General features: G+C 52.1%; 7 protein-coding genes across 7 annotated transcripts; 2 read left to right on the top strand and 5 right to left on the bottom strand.

Annotated features, from left to right (window-relative positions):
* Nucleotides 1–418: 418 nt before the first annotated feature.
* On the bottom strand, nt 419–2,329 carry LRP88_12235 (transcription factor domain-containing protein; the record flags this gene model as incomplete). The annotated part of the gene is made up of 4 exons (XM_083248629.1): nt 419–1,783; nt 1,881–1,916; nt 1,964–2,150; nt 2,202–2,329. 4 exons carry the CDS (start codon nt 2,327–2,329, stop codon nt 419–421), a joined length of 1,716 nt encoding a protein of 571 aa, XP_083096059.1.
* Nucleotides 2,330–4,282: 1,953 nt separating this feature from the next.
* LRP88_12234 (uncharacterized protein) lies at nt 4,283–5,314 on the bottom strand (the record flags this gene model as incomplete). The annotated part of the gene is made up of 1 exon (XM_083248628.1): nt 4,283–5,314. One exon carries the CDS (start codon nt 5,312–5,314, stop codon nt 4,283–4,285), a length of 1,032 nt encoding a protein of 343 aa, XP_083096058.1.
* Nucleotides 5,315–5,689: 375 nt separating this feature from the next.
* LRP88_12233 (putative methyltransferase) lies at nt 5,690–7,360 on the bottom strand (the record flags this gene model as incomplete). Its single annotated transcript, XM_083248627.1, has 6 exons — nt 5,690–5,920; nt 5,969–6,818; nt 6,868–6,990; nt 7,038–7,168; nt 7,218–7,288; nt 7,339–7,360. 6 exons carry the CDS (start codon nt 7,358–7,360, stop codon nt 5,690–5,692), a joined length of 1,428 nt encoding a protein of 475 aa, XP_083096057.1.
* A 925-nt stretch (nt 7,361–8,285) lies between these two features.
* LRP88_12232 (Clp protease-domain-containing protein) lies at nt 8,286–9,242 on the bottom strand (the record flags this gene model as incomplete). Its single annotated transcript, XM_083248626.1, has 3 exons — nt 8,286–8,722; nt 8,770–8,911; nt 9,099–9,242. The coding sequence occupies 3 exons, from the start codon at nt 9,240–9,242 to the stop codon at nt 8,286–8,288; spliced, it is 723 nt and encodes a 240-aa protein (XP_083096056.1).
* Nucleotides 9,243–9,565: 323 nt separating this feature from the next.
* LRP88_12231 (uncharacterized protein) lies at nt 9,566–11,446 on the bottom strand (the record flags this gene model as incomplete). Its single annotated transcript, XM_083248625.1, has 8 exons — nt 9,566–10,144; nt 10,211–10,286; nt 10,376–10,541; nt 10,601–10,632; nt 10,687–10,692; nt 10,756–11,033; nt 11,092–11,237; nt 11,290–11,446. The coding sequence occupies 8 exons, from the start codon at nt 11,444–11,446 to the stop codon at nt 9,566–9,568; spliced, it is 1,440 nt and encodes a 479-aa protein (XP_083096055.1).
* Nucleotides 11,447–12,446: 1,000 nt separating this feature from the next.
* Nucleotides 12,447–13,948, top strand: LRP88_12230 (uncharacterized protein; the record flags this gene model as incomplete). The annotated part of the gene is made up of 2 exons (XM_083248624.1): nt 12,447–12,774; nt 12,825–13,948. The coding sequence occupies 2 exons, from the start codon at nt 12,447–12,449 to the stop codon at nt 13,946–13,948; spliced, it is 1,452 nt and encodes a 483-aa protein (XP_083096054.1).
* A 478-nt stretch (nt 13,949–14,426) lies between these two features.
* LRP88_12229 (Alpha/Beta hydrolase protein) lies at nt 14,427–15,233 on the top strand (the record flags this gene model as incomplete). Its single annotated transcript, XM_083248623.1, has 1 exon — nt 14,427–15,233. One exon carries the CDS (start codon nt 14,427–14,429, stop codon nt 15,231–15,233), a length of 807 nt encoding a protein of 268 aa, XP_083096053.1.
* Between the last annotated feature and the right edge of the window lie 3,721 nt (nt 15,234–18,954).

Genomic DNA, 18,954 nt, shown 5'->3' with positions numbered 1-18,954 from the left:
AATCCCGCCCCCACGGAGTCTCCAGCGGCGTCTCCATCAAGCTCAAACGACGTCATGCCACGTCTCAAGGCAACGACTCAGAAGCAGCAACATGTCTCACGAGCTGTCGTACCGGTGAAGCTCTAACCTGCGGCAATGGCTTCATGCGGGGAAGTTGGGGGATGGGATGTCAACCGCATCCGATCGGCACCAAGAGTGTGTGTGGGGCGCCGAGCCGACCACCAGGCAGGGGTCTTTGGAAGCGATCGAAGCTGTACCTCATGTCTTAGAAGACTCTAAAGCCGACCGGACCGGATCATCGGTATTGTTGATGTGGATTCTGGGGTGGGCTCTGGGGTGATGCTCTGCCGGGTGACAAGGCGAGTGGCTCCTCGGAACAAAGACCATGCAGCTGAACCGTTGTGCATGCGTCATGAGCTCAGACGATGGCAAAGCACGAGTTGAAGACGGCATGCATGACGGCTCGGATATCCATTCGCACCTTGCCCGCTTCCTGCCGGGCCTGAACCTCTTCGAGAACCTGGGCAGTGATGCGAGCGTTGGTAGCCACCTTTTCCATCTTGAGAATCTGCGTCTTGATCCACACCTTTTCGTTTGGATCCTGTTCCTCGACGCCTAGCATCAGCAGAGGCCAGAGCATGTTGACAGGGAGGATATCCTCGGGCTCCAGGTCCTCGACGATCTGACGAGCCAACTTCCGAATCTGATCCAGCGCCTCGGACGCCTCCTTTGTCAGGGGGAGGGTCTTGTAAGCGACGCGGTGTAAGTGGACCTTGCTGGCGTGAAAGTTGGCGAGATATGTGCGGAAAGCCCTCGTGATTACAAAAGCCAAGTGTTTCGAGACGTGCGGCTCCGTCAGCTTCCCTGCAACTGCATAGTCCATCAGCGGAGGACGCTGCTCGTACAGGGTCCGCAGGTCAGCTGCAATCACGGCCCCGATGTTCATGACCTCTATCTCATCCTCGACAGTACCCCTCGAACGATGCCAAGGATCGATCTTTGAGATTCTCCCCATGAAGCTCTGCACCTTTTGGTAAAAGACGACACCAGGTTGGTACAACACTTGGAAGAGAACATCCTCAATGTCATCGGCGCCATCCGGCCTGGAAACGTCATCGGGGTCCCCGTCAAGACTTGCAGGTGACGCTTCCACAAGCAAAATCTCATCGTCCTTTGTCAAGAACAGACCGTCACCGCCCGCCGATACCGCTCGTCCGTCCAGAAGTCGAATCCATAGGAGCAACTGCTTTTCGTTCGATGTCAAGGTGCTCTTGTTGCTTCCTTGAAACAAGATATATGCTCGCTTGAGGTTGGAGTGCGCCGCATCGAGTCGACTTTCGAGAATATCGATATAACCGAGGAAGAATAGAGCTGCAAGAAGGTATTCTCGTGCAGCGCTGTGCTCCGTCATGAGGGTGCCATCACGGCTCGCGACCTCTGCTACAGCATGCTCATAGTGACTCTGGTCGTTTGTGTTCCACGTTCCATCTTTCCGAGAGAGCAGTAGGTTCGAAAAAGCAAGTATCGCGTGTCGAACCATTGGGGAGACCTTGGCCATTTCAACGACAGCCTGCCGCATCGAAACCCACTTCTTCTGTGTCTCAACTTCTGCAATGATAGGGGGATTGACAGAGCTGGCGAAAAAGTCCATCAACTTGTCGCTCCCAGTCCCTTGTGGCAAGGGCGCTTTCTCTGGGCTGTCGTTGCTTTGTGTGACTGATGACCCCGGAAAGGGGTTTCCAAACGCTGTCCTGTCCGGAAAGGTGATTTGTGAATGTGCAGCCTATACCAAGTTACTAGATGTCCATTGGCCTTTCTTCATGTGTAAACCTACCAGCATATGCGCCTCGAGTCCTGGATTTGGATTCATATCCGGAGACACTTGCTGCCAGAAGTCGCCCGAGTCCCACATGAAGCTCGCATAGTCAAACACCTCATCCACAGCATGCGCAGCCTGAAATACCGAGGCTCCTGGTGATGCATCTGTCGCAGGCGAGAGGTTCTGCTCAGGCTGCTGGCTGCCCACGTCGTTGTTTGCTTGCCTCCTTTGAGCCGTAGATCGTTGCTGGGGTCGCCACTTGCACTCAAAGTTGAGTCTCTCGCAATGGGAGCACCGCGGCCTCTGCTCGTCACACTTGACCTTTCTCCTCCTAACACAATTGTCAGTTTAAAAGCTGCATCGGCACTGGATTTACACGCACTTGCACGTCAAGCATCCCTCGCGCGAGCGGAGATGCCTCCTCGGCCGGGGAGGCGACGCGGCATAATCCTGAGGGGTCATTCCGCTTGGAATCCGGGGGATCAGCGGCCTTGACCCATTCGAGTCCATGATGATCAGTAGCGCAACGCGGATTAAGCAACTGTCGAGATGTTGGAGTCTGGGCTCATGGTGAGGGAGCTCCAATATTGCCCCGTCACCTGACAGCCCCGGCCCCGGCTGAATATTTTGCGGGGCATGGGGCATCCAGAATGGGAAAGAAGATGGTTCCGGTTGTCGAGGTAACTCTGGCCCCGGGCCGGGAATCATTGATGGATATGAGGAGAATATCCACAAACTACTTCTAGACTACTAAGAACTATTTAATATCTCATGAGCATCTTCTTCTCATCTCTTACCCTGAGATTTGGCCTGGAAACTGGCTGACAATTCATTGACCGCCATCCAGTTCTCATGAGGTGCCGGCCATGCGACATAAGCCGCTAATCATGCACGCTTAAAGCCGAGAATTCGGGGTAAGTTTGGCAGGGCCCAGGCCATCGGTATCCTTCTAATGGATCTTGAACAATTGTTCATTCCTGACCCATCCAACTTGCTCCTTGGACAATGGGCGTACATCAACTGATTCCGTAGAACTCCATGTTTGTAGTACCTTGGGTATTAATTAGGAATAGTATTAGTACTCACCTGCTCAACAACCGTCCCTCCAAACTACGCTCCCCGTCGTGGCCTCTCATGACTAGTGTTCACGACAGCACAGGTGCGACCAACTACTTGCCAAAGAGACCACAAATTCCCTTCATTTCTCTATGTTGTGAAATCAGTGACGTAAGGCCATGAATAACGGAGAGTGGGAATAGGCAACTGCCAGTTCACTCTTAATCCTCATCCTGTCTCTCGCCCTCATCCACCAACACCTGCATCAACACACCTGAATCCCTACAACATATTTACTACGCGAAAGCCTACTCCAAGAACAGCCAGAATGCCTTCTCGTGAAGTCGTCCAGCATTTTGAAGACGTTGTCAAAGAAGCCACGGGCGAAGGGCCAGTCCAGGAGATCACAACCGGTTCGATTGCTCGCTCTTAATACCCTACGAGTCTCAACAAACACTAACACGCGGAAAAGAAACACCACAAAGCCTGATAACCAAGCACAAGTGCCTCGCAGCCAGGCCAAGCGCGCAGTCATGTCCACAGCATTATGATGACGGGCGACTCCAGCCTGACCAGGTAAATCTACCCCGACATATATGGAATGGAAATCTGATAGCTCGGGAACAGAATCGAGTTCAGAGCACAGGCGCGCGCACTCCATTCTCCATCGCTGCCGAGATCGAAGCGCAGGTGGCCGCCACCAAGGCCAGACGGGAGTCAGAGGCCAAGGACAGGGAGAAGGCAGAGACTGAAGCAAAGGCAAAAATGAGGCAGAGCCGCGCCAGTAAAAGATAGTCAACGGAGTTCATACCGAGAATGAGTTCGTTAATGCATTCGTCTCTGTATATCGATTCTGAAGAAGTGTGGCCGGAGAGTGATCGTCTCATACTAATGCGTAACCCACACCTTCGCGTCAACAAGTTGGAAGGATTCAAGGTCATCGGGCGGCTGGAGCCGAGTTGAGCTATGTTCTAGAAATGAATAGTAGCTAGAGGGGCGTTCTCTCTTCTGGATCACTACTCCGAACAGCCCACGAGAAGTTGGTGAGTGAAAGGCCAGGGAGGGAGTGACGCTTTCACCCCACGAACAATAAACGGCAGAGATTCCGAGACTCCGTATGCCAGAAAAATGTATATTTGAGCCTGTTTTAAGCAGATGAAGAACAATTCAGTGGTAATCTGAGTAAAGGGAGTCAAGCATTGGGAGTTGAGGGTATAGATGATCAAAGCTAACGATCATGAAGCTGCCCCAGCCAACACACCTATGCTTCATCAGCAACAGATCAAAGCCAAGCCCAATAAACTTACCTATCAACGTAAAAACAGCCCAAATGATCCCTGTCTCTATCATCTTTGGCGGACAAAACCTATCTGCGTTAGCTCAAGCCCTCTCTCACACACGCAATACTTACAAAACACCCGGCAGTTCCAAGAACCTCGTCCAGTACGACCACTGCACCAACGTGGCATATCCCATCAATACCGCTGCAGCCACTGCGCTTCCAACTCTCTTCACAGCTGCGCCCTTATATATACCTCTCTTGACGCTCACCCTCGCCGTACCGTCCGCCGCCACTGTCGCGCCCCAGTGCCGGCCGGTCTCATATCTCCTCCCCTCGATCGGAAAAGCGTCACCATAGCGCTTGTATATGGGTACAAACCCAAGAAGGCATAACAACATGACTCCCGGAATGCTCGAGACGTAGTTGATGTGATCGTTTAGGTACTCGCGAGCCGACATCTCGACTTTTGGGTACCGATGCCATGTCACCCCCGTAAAGATGGCTGAGATGATGAAGACAAGCATCTCAGAAGCAACGGTAGCAATGTATGAATCCGTAAAAGGAAATTCGATTCGGTTGTCCAGGCGGCGATTGATGATGGTTGTCTTGTCCCACTCACGAGGGCGCTTCACTCCAACGAGACTGCGCAGGAGAGCCAGGACGATAAAATGAAAGCGCGGACGGGTCATGTAGACTGTAAAGATGTGAAGCATGTTGAGGTGGCCATAACCAGGTGTATTGCCAATCATGCCAGCGATGATGGCGTTGGCCAGGAGTTGACACGCAAATGCGACTGTCCATGTCACCGCGATAGAGTTCTTAGAGCGTCGACCGAGCCATCCTCGTGAGAGTCTGTGTACCAAAGGCCGATAAGCAAATATAGGCACAAGAATACTGATGACAGCCTCCGAGACACCAAAGAAGGCTAGGATCTTGTCTCCATTGGGACATGAATCCGTGACTCGGTCTGCATCTGGGGAGACGATCCACTCGAAGGGTATCGGAGGGAGATTCGACTTTGGGATACCGCCGTATAAGCCCGTGTTAGTTCCAGCGTAAGGGAAAATGGAAGAAGCATTGAGGGATGAAATGTTGCCAACGGGATATGCTCCCTCAGGGAACGTCTCCTGGGCCGGACGAGAGAAGAGGATGCCCATTGTCGAGTGTATGCCGGACACGACCACAAAGAAGAAGAGTTCAAGGCTCCAAAGCCACGACACGGGACTCCTGTTCTCTTTAAAGGTCCATCCTCACAGCCCCAAATACGAACAACGATGCGATCAAATGGTTCACATCGAAAACCCCGCTAATAGCAGCCAATTATAATGACGCTGTAAGATAACCAAGCGATGGCGGCAGGGATATGAATCCTACTGTGGGTCATTTCCGAGCTTCAAATTCGTAGATCCTCGCTAGACCCTGTCTCCGACTGTCGTTATCCTTCTCTATAAAAAAAAGTCTATCGTCACGTCTATCATTCCTTCATATCAACAAGAAACTGCATCGTCAATATTGATGACAAAAAAGCACTTTTAATGACCCTGGGACAGGCACACGACCGCCCACTTTCCGTGCCAAGCCCATCGTCGGGCACCAGTGTCGCCGCCGCCGCCCTCGAGGTTCCTGAGCTCCTCGTCCTTGCCCTCAGGGAGACCGACGACAACGTCGGCCTTGCAGGTTCGCAGGGAGAGGACGTTAAGGCCTGAGGAGGGACCCATGGGGCCGAGAGCCTCGGTGAAGGGTGTGGTGGCCGGCCACCAGGCCTAATCATTTGTCAGCTTTTACTTCTCAAGATGGTAGGGATAACTCACATCACCAGTCAGCTTTCGGTAGTTCAGGTCACCCTTAAAGATGATAAGCTCAGCAGGCTTGAGCTCCTCGTGAAGCTCAGGGTTCTCATGAGGCAGTCGCCAGAAGCTACCACCAGCAGTCCAGTATCGGTTGGGACGGAGGATGAGCTGACCCTCGGAGTGGAATGTGGCCCACTCCTGGAAGAGGAACTTGAGGTCTCCCTCAGCCTCATCAGATAGAGGCTCAGGGGTCTTGCCCTGAAGCTCTTCATCCTCGGAAGCAGTCTCGTACAAGGCGCGGGGGTTGGCGATAGCGTTAAGGAGGCCGCTGAAATCGCTAGGCAGCACATCCGAAACGAACCAGGGGATGGACTTGGGTCGGAGGACGATCTGGGTGGCAAGGCCGGAAGAAAGCAGGTAGCCAGCCAAGATAAGGTCGACATACAGCTCAAAACCAGCGTTGTCAAGGACAAAGTCAACACGACGCTCCTTCTTGCCCTCAGCCTGAGCCTTCTTCAGAATCTCATACGCCTTGGGAAGGTCATTAACCAGAATGTTCTTCTCAGCCGCCTTACGAGCCTCGGCACCCTGCAGCTTCTGGATATCCTCGTAGGTCAGGTTGGTGAGCAGGGAAAGGTCGGTGGCGTTGCCCCAGAGGCAAATCTCAAACATCTCGGTGAAGAGGAGTCTCTCGGCGTTGGCGTCGTGGGTCGAGTCCTTGTCGGCGCGGAGCTGCTCGACAAACTGCCTGTACTTGCTGGCGAGCTCGAGGACGGCCGGCCGCGACGATCGGAACGTGTCCATCTTCTGGCGGGCAAACATGTCGTAGTTTTTCCAGTGCTTGGTCAGGCGGAAGAAGGTGCTGATGCGTCTGTTGGGTGTAAGCATTGGTTTTGTTAGAGGCTTCTTGAGCTTCGTACCTATACATGTAGCACTCCGAGAAGAGCCAAGGCACATCGTACCAGTGGGCATCAGGGCCCAGGGCCTCAACCTCCTTGTTGTATGCTGTAATCTCGTCTGTGAAGCCATCGTCAGGGATGGGACTATAGGGGTCAGCTTCGAGTTGTTCGACGGTGAGGGAATTCCGTACGTAAGCTTTCGGTCGTGCTCGACCTCGTACTTGAGACCAGCCAACTTCTCAATGATCTTCTTGCCCTCTGCGATGGCCTCGGGGTCGGTGGCCTTGGTGACAGCTCGGTAAACGTCGTCAATGGATTGGGTCTGGTCGTGTCAGCGGCTGGACTCGATTTGGCACATTCGGACTTCTCACCAGAATGACAGGCCATCGCTGTCGGACCGAGTCGCTAGCAAACGACTTGGGATCGCTGGTGACAGACACCGCTGTAATCAGGCAGTTAGTCGCAGCTCTGCCAACACTTCAAGACACTCACGGGTCTTGGTATCGTACTCCATCTTGAACAGCTTTTACCGCGCAAAAGATGAGAGAAGAAAAAACGAAAGAAACACGGGAAATATTGCTGATCTTCCTCAGGATCTTCAGGCAACTGGTGGCTTTAAGGGTTCCCCTCCAAAACTTCCCGTTGGAACATGGAGGGGCATCGAGGGGTACCTTGAGTGGGGCTTGTGGATAAAGGCATGACGTCAAGCCTCGTTAGGTGCGTTGATCTGGATACCGGCATTTTCCAGTTCATGAGGAGGAGTTCTTATGAAGCTCAGCTTTTGAATGGGAGCAAGAGATTTGATGGCTTCAATTGTGTTCATCTTCTTTCAGGAGAGCTGTTGGTCATAACCTCGTCGCCTCCCAAGTTTGTACTCATGGAACACCAACTCAAGTTACCCTGCATCACCAACCCAAAACACCTCCAAACCACAGTAACCGCGCAAGACGCCGTGAATAGGAGAGCGTCCCACTCTATTTCCCTACGAGTCAAACCGCCATCCCTCGTCTTAACCAATCTGACAGCAGGACGAGACCATCCGCTCTGCCTGGGCGCGCGGTTTTCTCCCAAGGATTGACGTCTCCCAGCCCCTGGCATTGCTAATAATCGCTCAGTCTGGAACGTTTGACCCTCATTCGTCTGGGGAGGACCTTGATGATGCGGTTCTGCTCTAGGCTTATCTTTGTCTGTTTCGGATTGAAGAAAGTAGTAAACCGAGCCGTGAGCCCGAGATTGGCGCCCTTGGCGAGTGAGCCGCGCTGATGTCGTAACTAAATCAGCCAAAATAGATGCATTGCTAGGTCAATCGATATCTAGTTGTACATGGCGCAGGCTAAACAGTCAGCGTGAGGCTGACAGAGACATGCTCTGCTTGAACGTCAGTGGCATGTCCAATTCTCGCTGAACCACCGCCCTTTCTCTCCCTCAACCTTTCGATCCTAGCTGGTCTTGGGAGCTTCCGGTTGTCCGTCCTTCTTCTCCTGCTCTGAATCAGGTCGCTTCGTCAGGATCTCGTCAATAACACCCAGCTCCAAGGCCTCATCTGGCGACAGGTACTTGTCTCGCTCCATCAAGTCGTTAATTTCCTCGATCGTGTACTTGTCGTGGCCCTTGGCCTTGTTGAGGTGGTACTGCATGATCTGATTCGACTGCTCTCGTATCTTTTGGATCTGGTTCGCATAAATCAGGATATCTGAAGCTTGTCCTCGTGTTCCTCCTAATGGCTGGTGGATCATGATGGAACTATGCGGTAGTGAAAACCGCTTGCCAGCTTCACCTCCCGCCAAGAGAATCGCGGCCATGGACGCGGCGCCACCGACACAGACCGTCGACACGGGGGATTTGATGTATGACATGGTATCGTAAATCGCCATTCCTACATCCGGTGAGCTTCGACCAGGGCGTGTATCCGAGCGATCGTACCTGACGTGACCGAGCCGCCGGGAGAGTTTATGTACATCGTGATTGGCTTATCGGGGGTATCGGACTCGAGCCATAGAAGCTGGGAGACTATGGAAGCAGACATGTAATCGTTGATTTCGCCATTGAGACAGATGATGCGTTCCTAGAAATGTTAGCTGGGACTCGACACGATGAACAGGACCTCACCTGTAGGAGCTTGGAAAAGATGTCCCCTGCAAAGCATTAGCATCTCTAGCCGGCCGCGACAGTCGGCAAAAACGGACAAGTCTTTCTGCCAGCAGCCTGATACCGTTAGACACGAGCAATCGCAAGCAACCGAGCTGGCTCACCGATGATTCCTCAATGTAAGGCATGGGAATGTTGGCCATTGGAGGCGCCGATGGCGGCGCAGAAGAGCTGGAGAAGCCAAATGCCCTCACATGCTGCTGCGACACACCGCGAAGTACACGCAACGTCCTGGGTCGTAGAAGCATCTTGGTAGAGGTCGAGGAAGTTGGTGATGGGAGGTCTGAGTATGCGACCGGAATTGGTGGGGGAGCTAGATCGGAGCTCGGCCCGTGGGACGGTGGCAGCTCAGGGTAGGTCTCGTAAACACCATAAGGAATTATACGTGCAGAGATCGAAAGTTGTTAAATATTAAAAAATCTCTAAACTATAAGAAGCATTTCTAAGTTATCTAAAGATATTTTTAAATTTATCGGGTTTTTTTCCCTAGATTTCTTTCATTACTTTAATGGTTCATCCGTTACGCTGCATTATCTGATCTATCCCCATCTACCTCAATGTTTCACCACTCTCAAGACCCATAGATGTAGATAGTTCCCTGCGTCACAGTAACAGTATCAGGCGTCACCGTAGCATAGGCTACAGCAGTATTCGTTACCGTATCATACTGGGTGATTGTGACGTGATCCGTGCTCGTGACCGTAGCAACTACAGTATCCGTGCTGGAAACCGTGTTGACATCGGTGAAGTAGGCCGTATTGTAGTTGGTGGCGTAAGCCGTGTTACGGTTTGTGACGGTAACGGTGATGTACTGAGTGGTCGTTACAGTAACCGGGCTGGTGGTTGTGGCTGTGTTGCGATTTGTTACCGTGATCGTCTTGTAGTTTGTGTTGGTCACAGTTCCGTAGCTCGTGGCCGTGTAGATCTTGCGATTAGTGACGGTAACAGTCTTTTGCTTCGTCGTCGTCACCGTCTTGCACTTGACCACCGTGGACACCACCGTTTTGGGATACTTGGCGGTAACGGTGGTAGTGGCTGGAGCAGGCGGCTTGGTAACGAGGCACGAACAGGCGCTGCTCACTTCGCGGGGATTGTGGCGTGGCAGATATGCAGGGACTTGAACACGCTTGGTCAGGTCTCGCTTGGCAGGCTGGTTGTCAGAGTTAGCTCAGCCCGATAACCTGGTGGCTTGTTAAGAATGGTTGAACGGGCTTACCTGATTGGCAGAGGGACAAGCCATGTCGTAGAAATAGTATGCCGTCGCAGAGCCTTGTGGTCTAGCATTGACCTCCCTATTTCGGGTTTAGTTATTGTCGATTGAATCCGATCATGACAGTGAAACCACGGGTGAAAGATGGGGAAAATGAATCGGCTCACTTACGCTGGCTGGCTGTAGCAACCGCAGATACCAGAACCAAAGCCGAAGCTAACAGCGCCGGAAATGGCAGAGCAGAACTCTTTGCAGGTGTCAAAGTTGATGCCGCTGTTACTGGTCTGACCAACACTGTAGCCGCCAGTTCCATAGCCATTGATAGCGCAGTGATACTCTAGATAAATATGTCAGGGGTTGTCTTGAGGTTCATTGAAGTGTGTGATGACAACATACCTTGGCTGACAGTCGCTGTGGGAGTGTCCGCTCTAGATGGTGTTTTAGTAACAGATTCGCGATCCTAGTAGTAAGAGGAAGCTTACGTAGAGCTATAGGAACAGCTGTTAGTGATCTAAGGTCTGAAAATGAAGGGAAGAAGCGGAGATACTTACGTTATGGTAACCGTGGACGAATCCGTGTTTGTGATCTCATCAGTTTTAGTGCTCGTGATCGTCTTTGTGACGGTATTCGTGATGGTGTACGCGGCAGTGCTGGTAATCTGCTCCGTCACGCTGTCCGTGACTTGTTCCGTCACAGTTTCCGTAATCTGAGCTGTAGCCGTCTTGGTAACCTTGTTTGTGAAAGTGCCAGTGACCTTCTTGGTGGTGGTATCGGTGACTTGGTTAGTGCGAGTTTGTGACGGTGGCTTGGGCTGTTTTTGTCGCTTTGGCTGTGACAGTATAAGAAGCCTTGGCTGTGACAGTTCCAGTTCTCTGAACCGTGGCGACTTTGGTGGTTGTTTTGGTGGTGGTCTTGCGAACAACCGGGGTCACGGTCTTGGTCTTGGTAGTGCGAAGATAGACAGAGCAGAAAGCTGATCCCTTTGCGTGGTTGTTCTTCAAAGCTCGATAATTCTGGTCACGAGAGTTGCACACTGGACAAAGGAATCAGCGAGTACTTCGGAACGGGTTCCAACTGTTGCGTACCTGGGTAAGGAGGTGCGTAATAGTTTGACCTCTTGTCGACATCCGAGTCTAGCAGCTCGCCATTGATACCGTATTCAGGGTTCTTGGTGCTGGCAGGCAACGCGAAAACGGTGCTTGCTGCGCTGAGCAACAGCAGCGTCGACTTGAATGCAACCATATTTGCTGTCTTTGTAATAAAGAACCAACAAATGCCGAGCAAGTTGCATATGAGCGCAGTGTCACAGAAAGCCACAACAGAGGAGCCAAGACCTCGGGTTAAATATACAGAATACACACTGACGTGTCGGGGGCCCAAGATCTGGGCCCAAGATGAGATTCATCATCATCCATGGAGAGCTGAGTGTTCACGCGGCAATTTCCTATATTCGCCTACGTACTCACAGAATCTAGACTGTTAATAGTCTCGGCCTGAACCGTGGTCAACAAGAAAAAGTCAGGGGCCCCGGGATGTGGGTTGACGGCAAAGCTGCCCCATTCATTTGGTAGACGATCTGAGCGCCCCATGCCTTGCATCTCCCCTACGACACTATTGATCTGACTATGCCAATCGAGGCATTGCTGGGGAAAAATCCTCCGTACCCCAGTTCCAACGCAACGGGTTTTGCAGAGCGCTATTGAATCTAGACTTGTGAGGCCCTCTATTCCTGGATCTGCTTGATGAGTTGTGACCTTTTTCTGACATGACCCTGTTCTCAGCCGTCGGTAAACTCCCATTCTCGCCACCAGACCTGTCTGGAATATTATTACAGACGTCGAGGTTGCATCATGTGTGCCCTGCTTTTTCTCCGAGCGCGAGTGCGCAACACCTACCGTATTCTCTCGAGCTCTTGACGGATCTTGACAGAGCTGATACAGATCCAACTACCACAAGCTCATGCTATCAAATTGTTATATAGGAAATAGTAGGAAAATATAACAAAGTCAAGTAAATTGTACATCAGCTTTGTATAACATTTTTCTTAAAAGTAATGAAATGAAACCTCCCTTTCACATGCTATCGAGGCATTGTTCTTAGATTCCATTATTTACAGCGCTCTTAGGACCCACCCTAACGTTTGGTAGCGTCGACGTCAGCCACTCGCAAATTTCCATCCTCTCAACGCCCACGCGATGGCTCGCGACGGGGTGACGAATTGACGACATACCCTCCGACCGCCATGAAACGATGCGCAATAACCTGCACAGGCCGCTTTCAGGCCAATCGATTTAGCGCTGAAGCCCAGAAGCGATGGGCATCCTGGGACAGGTCCGACCTCACAGAGGAGGCCCTCACCAGGCAGGTCGAATCTGGACTCGGCCACGATGCGGAGGGCAACCCCCTCAAGATTGACATCGAATCCAAGACGGTCTCGACGGCAAGCGGACCGCTACCCATATCCCCAGTCTTGGATCCAAAATGGATGAAGTCGAAACGCCGACCACAAAAGAAGGACGCGGGGAAGGTATCAGGGCAGTTCCGGAAAAAGCTGTCCAACAACCCATTCGGTAGGCAGGATATCCCATGTTGGAGGCGCTCTTACTGACGCCGTGTGCAGCCTTGGCGCTCATGACCCCCATGAGACGGTGCAACAACTCGAACACCTCTCTCCCTCGATACTTTTACCAGGACTTTGAACTGGTTGACCACCCAAATCCAAAAATCCAGGCCGGATGGTGGGCACCCGGCCCTCTGACCTTCGAAAACCTCGAACCTTTTCACGATCCCAATTTCCCACCACCTATAGTGAAGCGCGAAAGATATCTAGTCGAAAACGAGGAGGATGTTGAGGAGGGTTTCAAGAAAGTTGTCGAGGAGGATGACAAGGACGAGTTGCTAACCGGAGGTGCTTCTCTGGGATTAGAGGTTGTCACTGCGGAAGCAAAATCATCTCCAGCAGAGTCTACCGCTATCGAGGATACATCATCTCAGAGACAACGACCTCGACGAGCGCCATTGACGGTTTACGTGCTCGCCCGGAAGAGTGCTATCGAGATCCTGAGCACGCCCGGTCAAAACCACAAATACTTATCCAACCTGACTTCTACCCGTCACGGAATGGCTATGCTAGCAAAAGGGGAGCGGAGAATATGGCGGGAGGGCATGGATGAAGTACTCCTCCAAATGATGAGACGAGAGGCCACCAACACTCTCATCCTGCGCGCCCAGAACAGCGAGCCCCCAGTTTACAAATTCATTCACCCTTGCGAGGGCTGGGAGGACACGGATATGCTTTACAGGGCCGGATGCGTACTATGGCTCCCCAAGCGGTGGCAGGGCAGAAGGTCAGTCTACCAGACCATAGACGGTGATCCCAAACTTGGCGCCGAAAAGGTGCCGATTCATGACCTGATGTGGCTGCTGGGAGAGAAAGAGATGAGGAGGCTAAGAGAAGAGGCCGAGCTCTTCCGGGGTCGAGAGGTCTTGGTGCTGAAACCTTGGAAATCCCGGGCTATGAGGAACCTCCATCTGCTGCTTTGGAAGCTGCAGGGATATCTGGCGGAACCCAAGGTCACGGAGACGGACTTTGCCACCTTGGGCAATTTCGAGGCTCTATCAATGATAGGGTCTGAGGCTCGATCAAGGAAAGAGGCCGAGGCTCGATCAAGGACAGAGTCCAAGGCTTGGCCAACGACAGAGTCCGAGAGCAAGCCCAAACAGAAACCCAAAATTATGTGGTAGCGGGATATGATTCCCATGTAGCATTAAAACAAATAAATGTGTCAAACGAACTGAGCCTCTGTTTTCCGTCATGATGCCGTGTCGCCGGCCGGCCGGCCTCCGAAGATTGGGTCCGTAAGGCGCCGGTGGGACCCACGTTTCACCGCCGATACTTGCCTCAATACGAATTGCCCTGCGCGACATGGATGCATCTCACTCCGCGATATCACAATCAATACATCCAACCGTCTCTTTCTGTTTAACCAGCTGCTGTCCTGTTTGTCCCTCTCCTATTCTGTGGTCTTGGTTTGCATTCCTGATTGGATCTCACCATTGAGCGAATTATTGCCTGTTGGCAACCTGAGTCGTTTGCTCTTGGTACATCTGCCCATGTCTACGAGCTGCTCAAGTGCCCTTGCTAAACTTACATTATCCCCTAGTTGAAAGATTCATTTCAAGTCAAGCATCGCCATAGCTCACTCACTCCACACCTCGGGCCATGGACTCGAACCCTGAACTCATCCAGCCAGAGGACTGGCTCAGTCCTGGCGCCAGCGGCCATTCCATCCCAACCATCCTCATGCACGATGGGGGTGGCACAACCTTTGCCTACCACTGCCTAAACTCACTATCCCGACCCGTGTATGGCATCCACAACCCCAACTTTCGCAGCGGAGAGCCCTTTGAGGGTGGTCTCTCTGACCTGGCTCGTCTGTACTGCGGTTTCGTCAAGGAAGCCGTCAAGAGCCCCGAGTTTCCCAAGCGACGCAACGCGGAGGGAAAAGTACGAGTCATCCTCGGTGGGTGGAGTTTTGGAGGACATTTGAGTCTTGAGATGGCGAAGCAGCTCGAGCAGGACGGCAGTGGAGTCCAAGTCATTGGGATTCTCATGGTTGACACTATCTTCCCCGTCGCGCGGTCCAAGGCCGCCAAGATCACCAAAGATGATTCAAAAGAGGAGGGCAAGTCAAAGAACCAGATCCTGGCCGACCGCGCCATGGCCGATGCCCGGCGGATGATCAGCGACTGGACCCCTCCGGTCTGGGAGGCCGGACAGCGGCCACGCATTATGCTGGTCCGGGCTAAGGAGACGGTGCCGATGGACGGAGACGGGGTCAGCCTCGTGGATCTGAGCCGTGAGGAGCGGAACCTTGGGTGGGACGCCTACGAGAAGGACTTGTTTGCGGATATTATTGACGTGGAGGGACATCACTTTAACTTGTTTTCTTTTGAGAACATTGAAGGGATTACAAAGGCAATGAAGGATGGACTGGTTAAGCTAGAACTGGCTGCTTTGAGAGCGTAAAGCTAAGTCTGGAACTGGGAATGGCTGAAGGTATGTAGATGGAAAAGCGGTTAGCAATGGGAGGACTGAGGATAGGTGTTGCTTGGAGCAAGCTTGACTTTCCTACTTAATGAATAGATGAGGGAGTGTATCTAGGTTTCATGGATACTAGAAAAAGAATAAACGAATTGTACTGTGACTTGGTTACTTATGAATGCCAAGTCTTGACTTCTGTAAGAGCTCACCGTCAATGAAGCTATCTAACCTAATACGATATGGCTGGGCTTAAGAGGCGACTATATGATCTTGCAGGCATCGATGAAGGACTGAGCTTTAAATTAGATCGAATTAAGCTCCTTAACACAGGTGTGAGCTAAGGCTTCTGCATTCGCCATTGCATCTATAACCTGGTGTCATGGAACTGGTCATGGTGTGGAAAGACGGATATGTTAATTATAGTTAATTAAAAAAGCTGACGTGGAATTAGGAAAAGTTAACCTAAAGATACGAAATAACATGTTGCTCAGGAAGTCCCCAGTGAATACAGGAGAGCTGCTAGTGAAGGATAGCTGCGCCGACCTCCCTCAAATCTCACCAGGTGCACTTGACCACGGTGTAATCATACTCCCAGCACCTGTTGCAAACGCCATTGTGGCAGCCTTCACCACCACCGCAAAGATAAGACCATGAGCGAGTTCGCTTGAAGCACTTCTTGGTGCCGCCGGAATAGATAATGTGCGCTCTTCCCTTCTCGTCATCGATACAAATCTCCTTGATCCAATTGTAGCTAGTCTTTCTGCAACCATCGGAGAAGTTACCACCCAGAGGTTAGGTGATGCCATCGTCGCCAATGTAAGCGGTTGAGGAAACGGAGATGAGTCCGGGTCCAGTTGTGGTCCTGACCTCGATTTTGGCGGCATCGCCAGCACCGAAAAGGGAGAGGCCAAAGACCACGGCTGGGAGAGAGAACTTCATTGTGGCTAGAGAGATCGGTCAGCCACTGCTAGCCTTGCCAATAATGTGAATCAGGTAAACTTGCTTGTGGAGGACACAAGTGTCGAAGTGGTGAGTGATAGTTGGTAGTTGAGGATGAGTGGATGATGAGAGTGATAGAGCAGGTAGGAAAGACGCAGAGAACTCGACTCTTTTATAGCTCAAGTTGATGAGTTTTTTTATTGACAACGGCCCGAGATACCATTCGACAGCAGCGCTATGGCATGATTCACCTATGGTTAACGTTTGCTTTTCGAAAATTGAGGCATCCCCAAAGGCACAGCAGAAGGATTTCGCACGCGTAACTGCCTTGAACTCCTGCCATGAATCTAGGCACTCTTTGGAGAAGCGTGCGTCTTTTGAAAGTCCTCTGTAAAGTCTTGTATTAATGTTTGATCTCACGGCTGACCCTGAAGCATTGCGCTCTACGATGGCTATAGCCCACCATTTTCTGTTGGAAACCCATATTCAAGAGGAAGTTTATATTTGATCTTTAGAATGTGGACTTCGAATCTTACAGCAGATACTCGAAATCGTGAAGTAGGTTCAGTGACGCAGAGCGAGGACCTTCGGAATGTCGGCCCAAACTTCCAGAAGGTTAGCCTAGACGTCTAGAACATACATAGAACGACAAGGGGTTCAGAGAAGTAGATAGTCACCTTCCTCTCCGGTACCTAGCTGCAACGTCTCTGTTGTTCGCTTAGCCCACTGCAGATAGATTTGCTGCATATTGGTTGTTGCTCCCTCTTGGCAACCGAGTTAGTAGGAGAGTGAAGATTGTGCCTTTATCCCTTGCGATGGGAAAGACAGGGAGGGCATCTTAGAATATCAAGACCTCCATTCCCCTCCCTTAAGGTCATCACGGCGTTACCTATAGCAGTGGTGAACTTTATTTACTTGTTACTACATGCTATTAAAGCTTGGATATAAGCTTAGTTATGTTACGTACTATCTCTGTCAGGTTGTTCTGAACTCCCTATGTCGAGGCTCGTCCCGGCTCTGTGAGGATACTGTAAATGCTATCAGATATCAGAAAGGACCCCGAACGCCACCGTTGCCCGGCAGAAGAGGAGGGTGAGCCGATGAAAGAGGCCATTCCCATCGAAAGGACTAGCGTGAACAGGGTCACGCTGTGAATGATCCTACGGCTTAGTTTTTGGGAGAGCAGATGGGGTTGTGTATCACATGGTGGACAAGGTCGCAAGTGGTCGGAAATAATCGAAGTCAGGCTCATTATAATAAATACTCGGGTCCGCGAGTTGATGGGGATGTATGTTCGTGGTGTAACGTGGGATCCCCCACACGACCACTTCCCATAACCGACCATCCCCCTGACTTAGGACGGTAGATCGGTATCAACCGAGACCAATCCAACACCATCCTGACCACTTGGTCGGGTGGTCCCGAGAAATATAAGCGAAGAGAAATTTGGTCATAGAGAATTCCCGACCTGGCCACCAACCAGCTTGTGTAAGAATGGCCCAAGGGACAGCTTCCGCGGGTTCATGGACTACGACACCGAGAGAGTCAATAGCAACAGCAACGGCTACAACTTCCACATCAACAGCGTCCGCAAGCCCGACGACAGGAACTACCCCATCTCGAGCTGCTCTTCTAGTCCATCTACTACCTCTCCAGGTGGACAGGGGACCTAATATGAAGACTAGGCGGCAGGCACAAGGCCTTTACTGACAAGTTACAACACGCCCTCTCGGGACGACAGGGGTATCGGCGCAACCGACATCAAGTGGCAGCACGGCGCAGCGCGCGCTTCCAGGACACCCAAGCGCACACGCCGCACGCTCTTCGAAAACTCGGCATCGCAACCCAAAGGACCTGCCGACGGCGAACTCGCTACCACTCAAGCGGCGTGATGTCAGGCGCGCAGGGGAGCTTGTTCATGGTTGGGGGAGCGGCAACGCGCGGGTCGCGTGGGGCCGGTGGTGACGGAGCACGGGGGTGACGGAGCCGAGATGCATGGACGGCGGCTAGACGCCAAGAGGACGCGGCGGGCCGGGCATGTGCCGCGCCTAGGTAGGGATGGAAAGAAAACTGGAGACTATTCGGGCGGCTGGTCACCCAAATCAGTCTCCTGTATTATTTCTTCCCCCACTGGCGCGCTTATTAGGTTGACCAGGCCGACGTATGACCTGAGCGTGGCAATGGCAGACGGCGAGGTCTTTTTGAGTTTCATGGACAGTATTTGATACCAAGGGTCATGCTGGGGAGGATGCACAGCGATCGAGGCCCGGATTGTGGTCCGAGCAGCTGTGCTCCCGAAGTGCGCACATCATGTGGCCATTGGCGAGCATGACGAGATTCTGTGAGCCAGCAGAATAGTCAATAGACTGTCAGGGAGCGAGCCCATTGCAAACTCGAGGGCGGTAGGAACTCGACGCTAGAGGGCTGGCGCTCAGGCAGACGAGGTAGCCAAGACGACGATGAATCAGAGGACAAGAGCGCCGCCGCTCGGATAGGGGCTGACGGGTATATGGAAGTGGTAAAGCTGGTGGTGGCCAAGGGCGCCGACATCTCTCTGGCCAAAGAGGATGGCTGGACACCTATAAGGGAGAAGCCATGAGGGGCAAACACTTGACCATCAACATTCTCGGCTGAAAAGAATCAACGGCGACTCGGATCCAAGGCAGGTGTTTCGAGTTGCAGCACGTTCTTCTCTCGTCCTCTCGGTCAAGACTTTGATGTTGGCCAGACTTTGGTCCAGCTTGGTCTGGAGATTCCTGTTGTCAGG

Source organism: Fusarium phalaenopsidis, assembly GCF_050370095.1.
Source record: "Fusarium phalaenopsidis strain FUZ10S chromosome Unknown contig_32316, whole genome shotgun sequence".
Lineage (NCBI taxonomy): Eukaryota > Fungi > Ascomycota > Sordariomycetes > Hypocreales > Nectriaceae > Fusarium > Fusarium phalaenopsidis.
The sequence above is the reverse complement of the archived record's forward strand: the minus strand, read 5'-3'. Positions and strand labels throughout refer to the sequence as shown.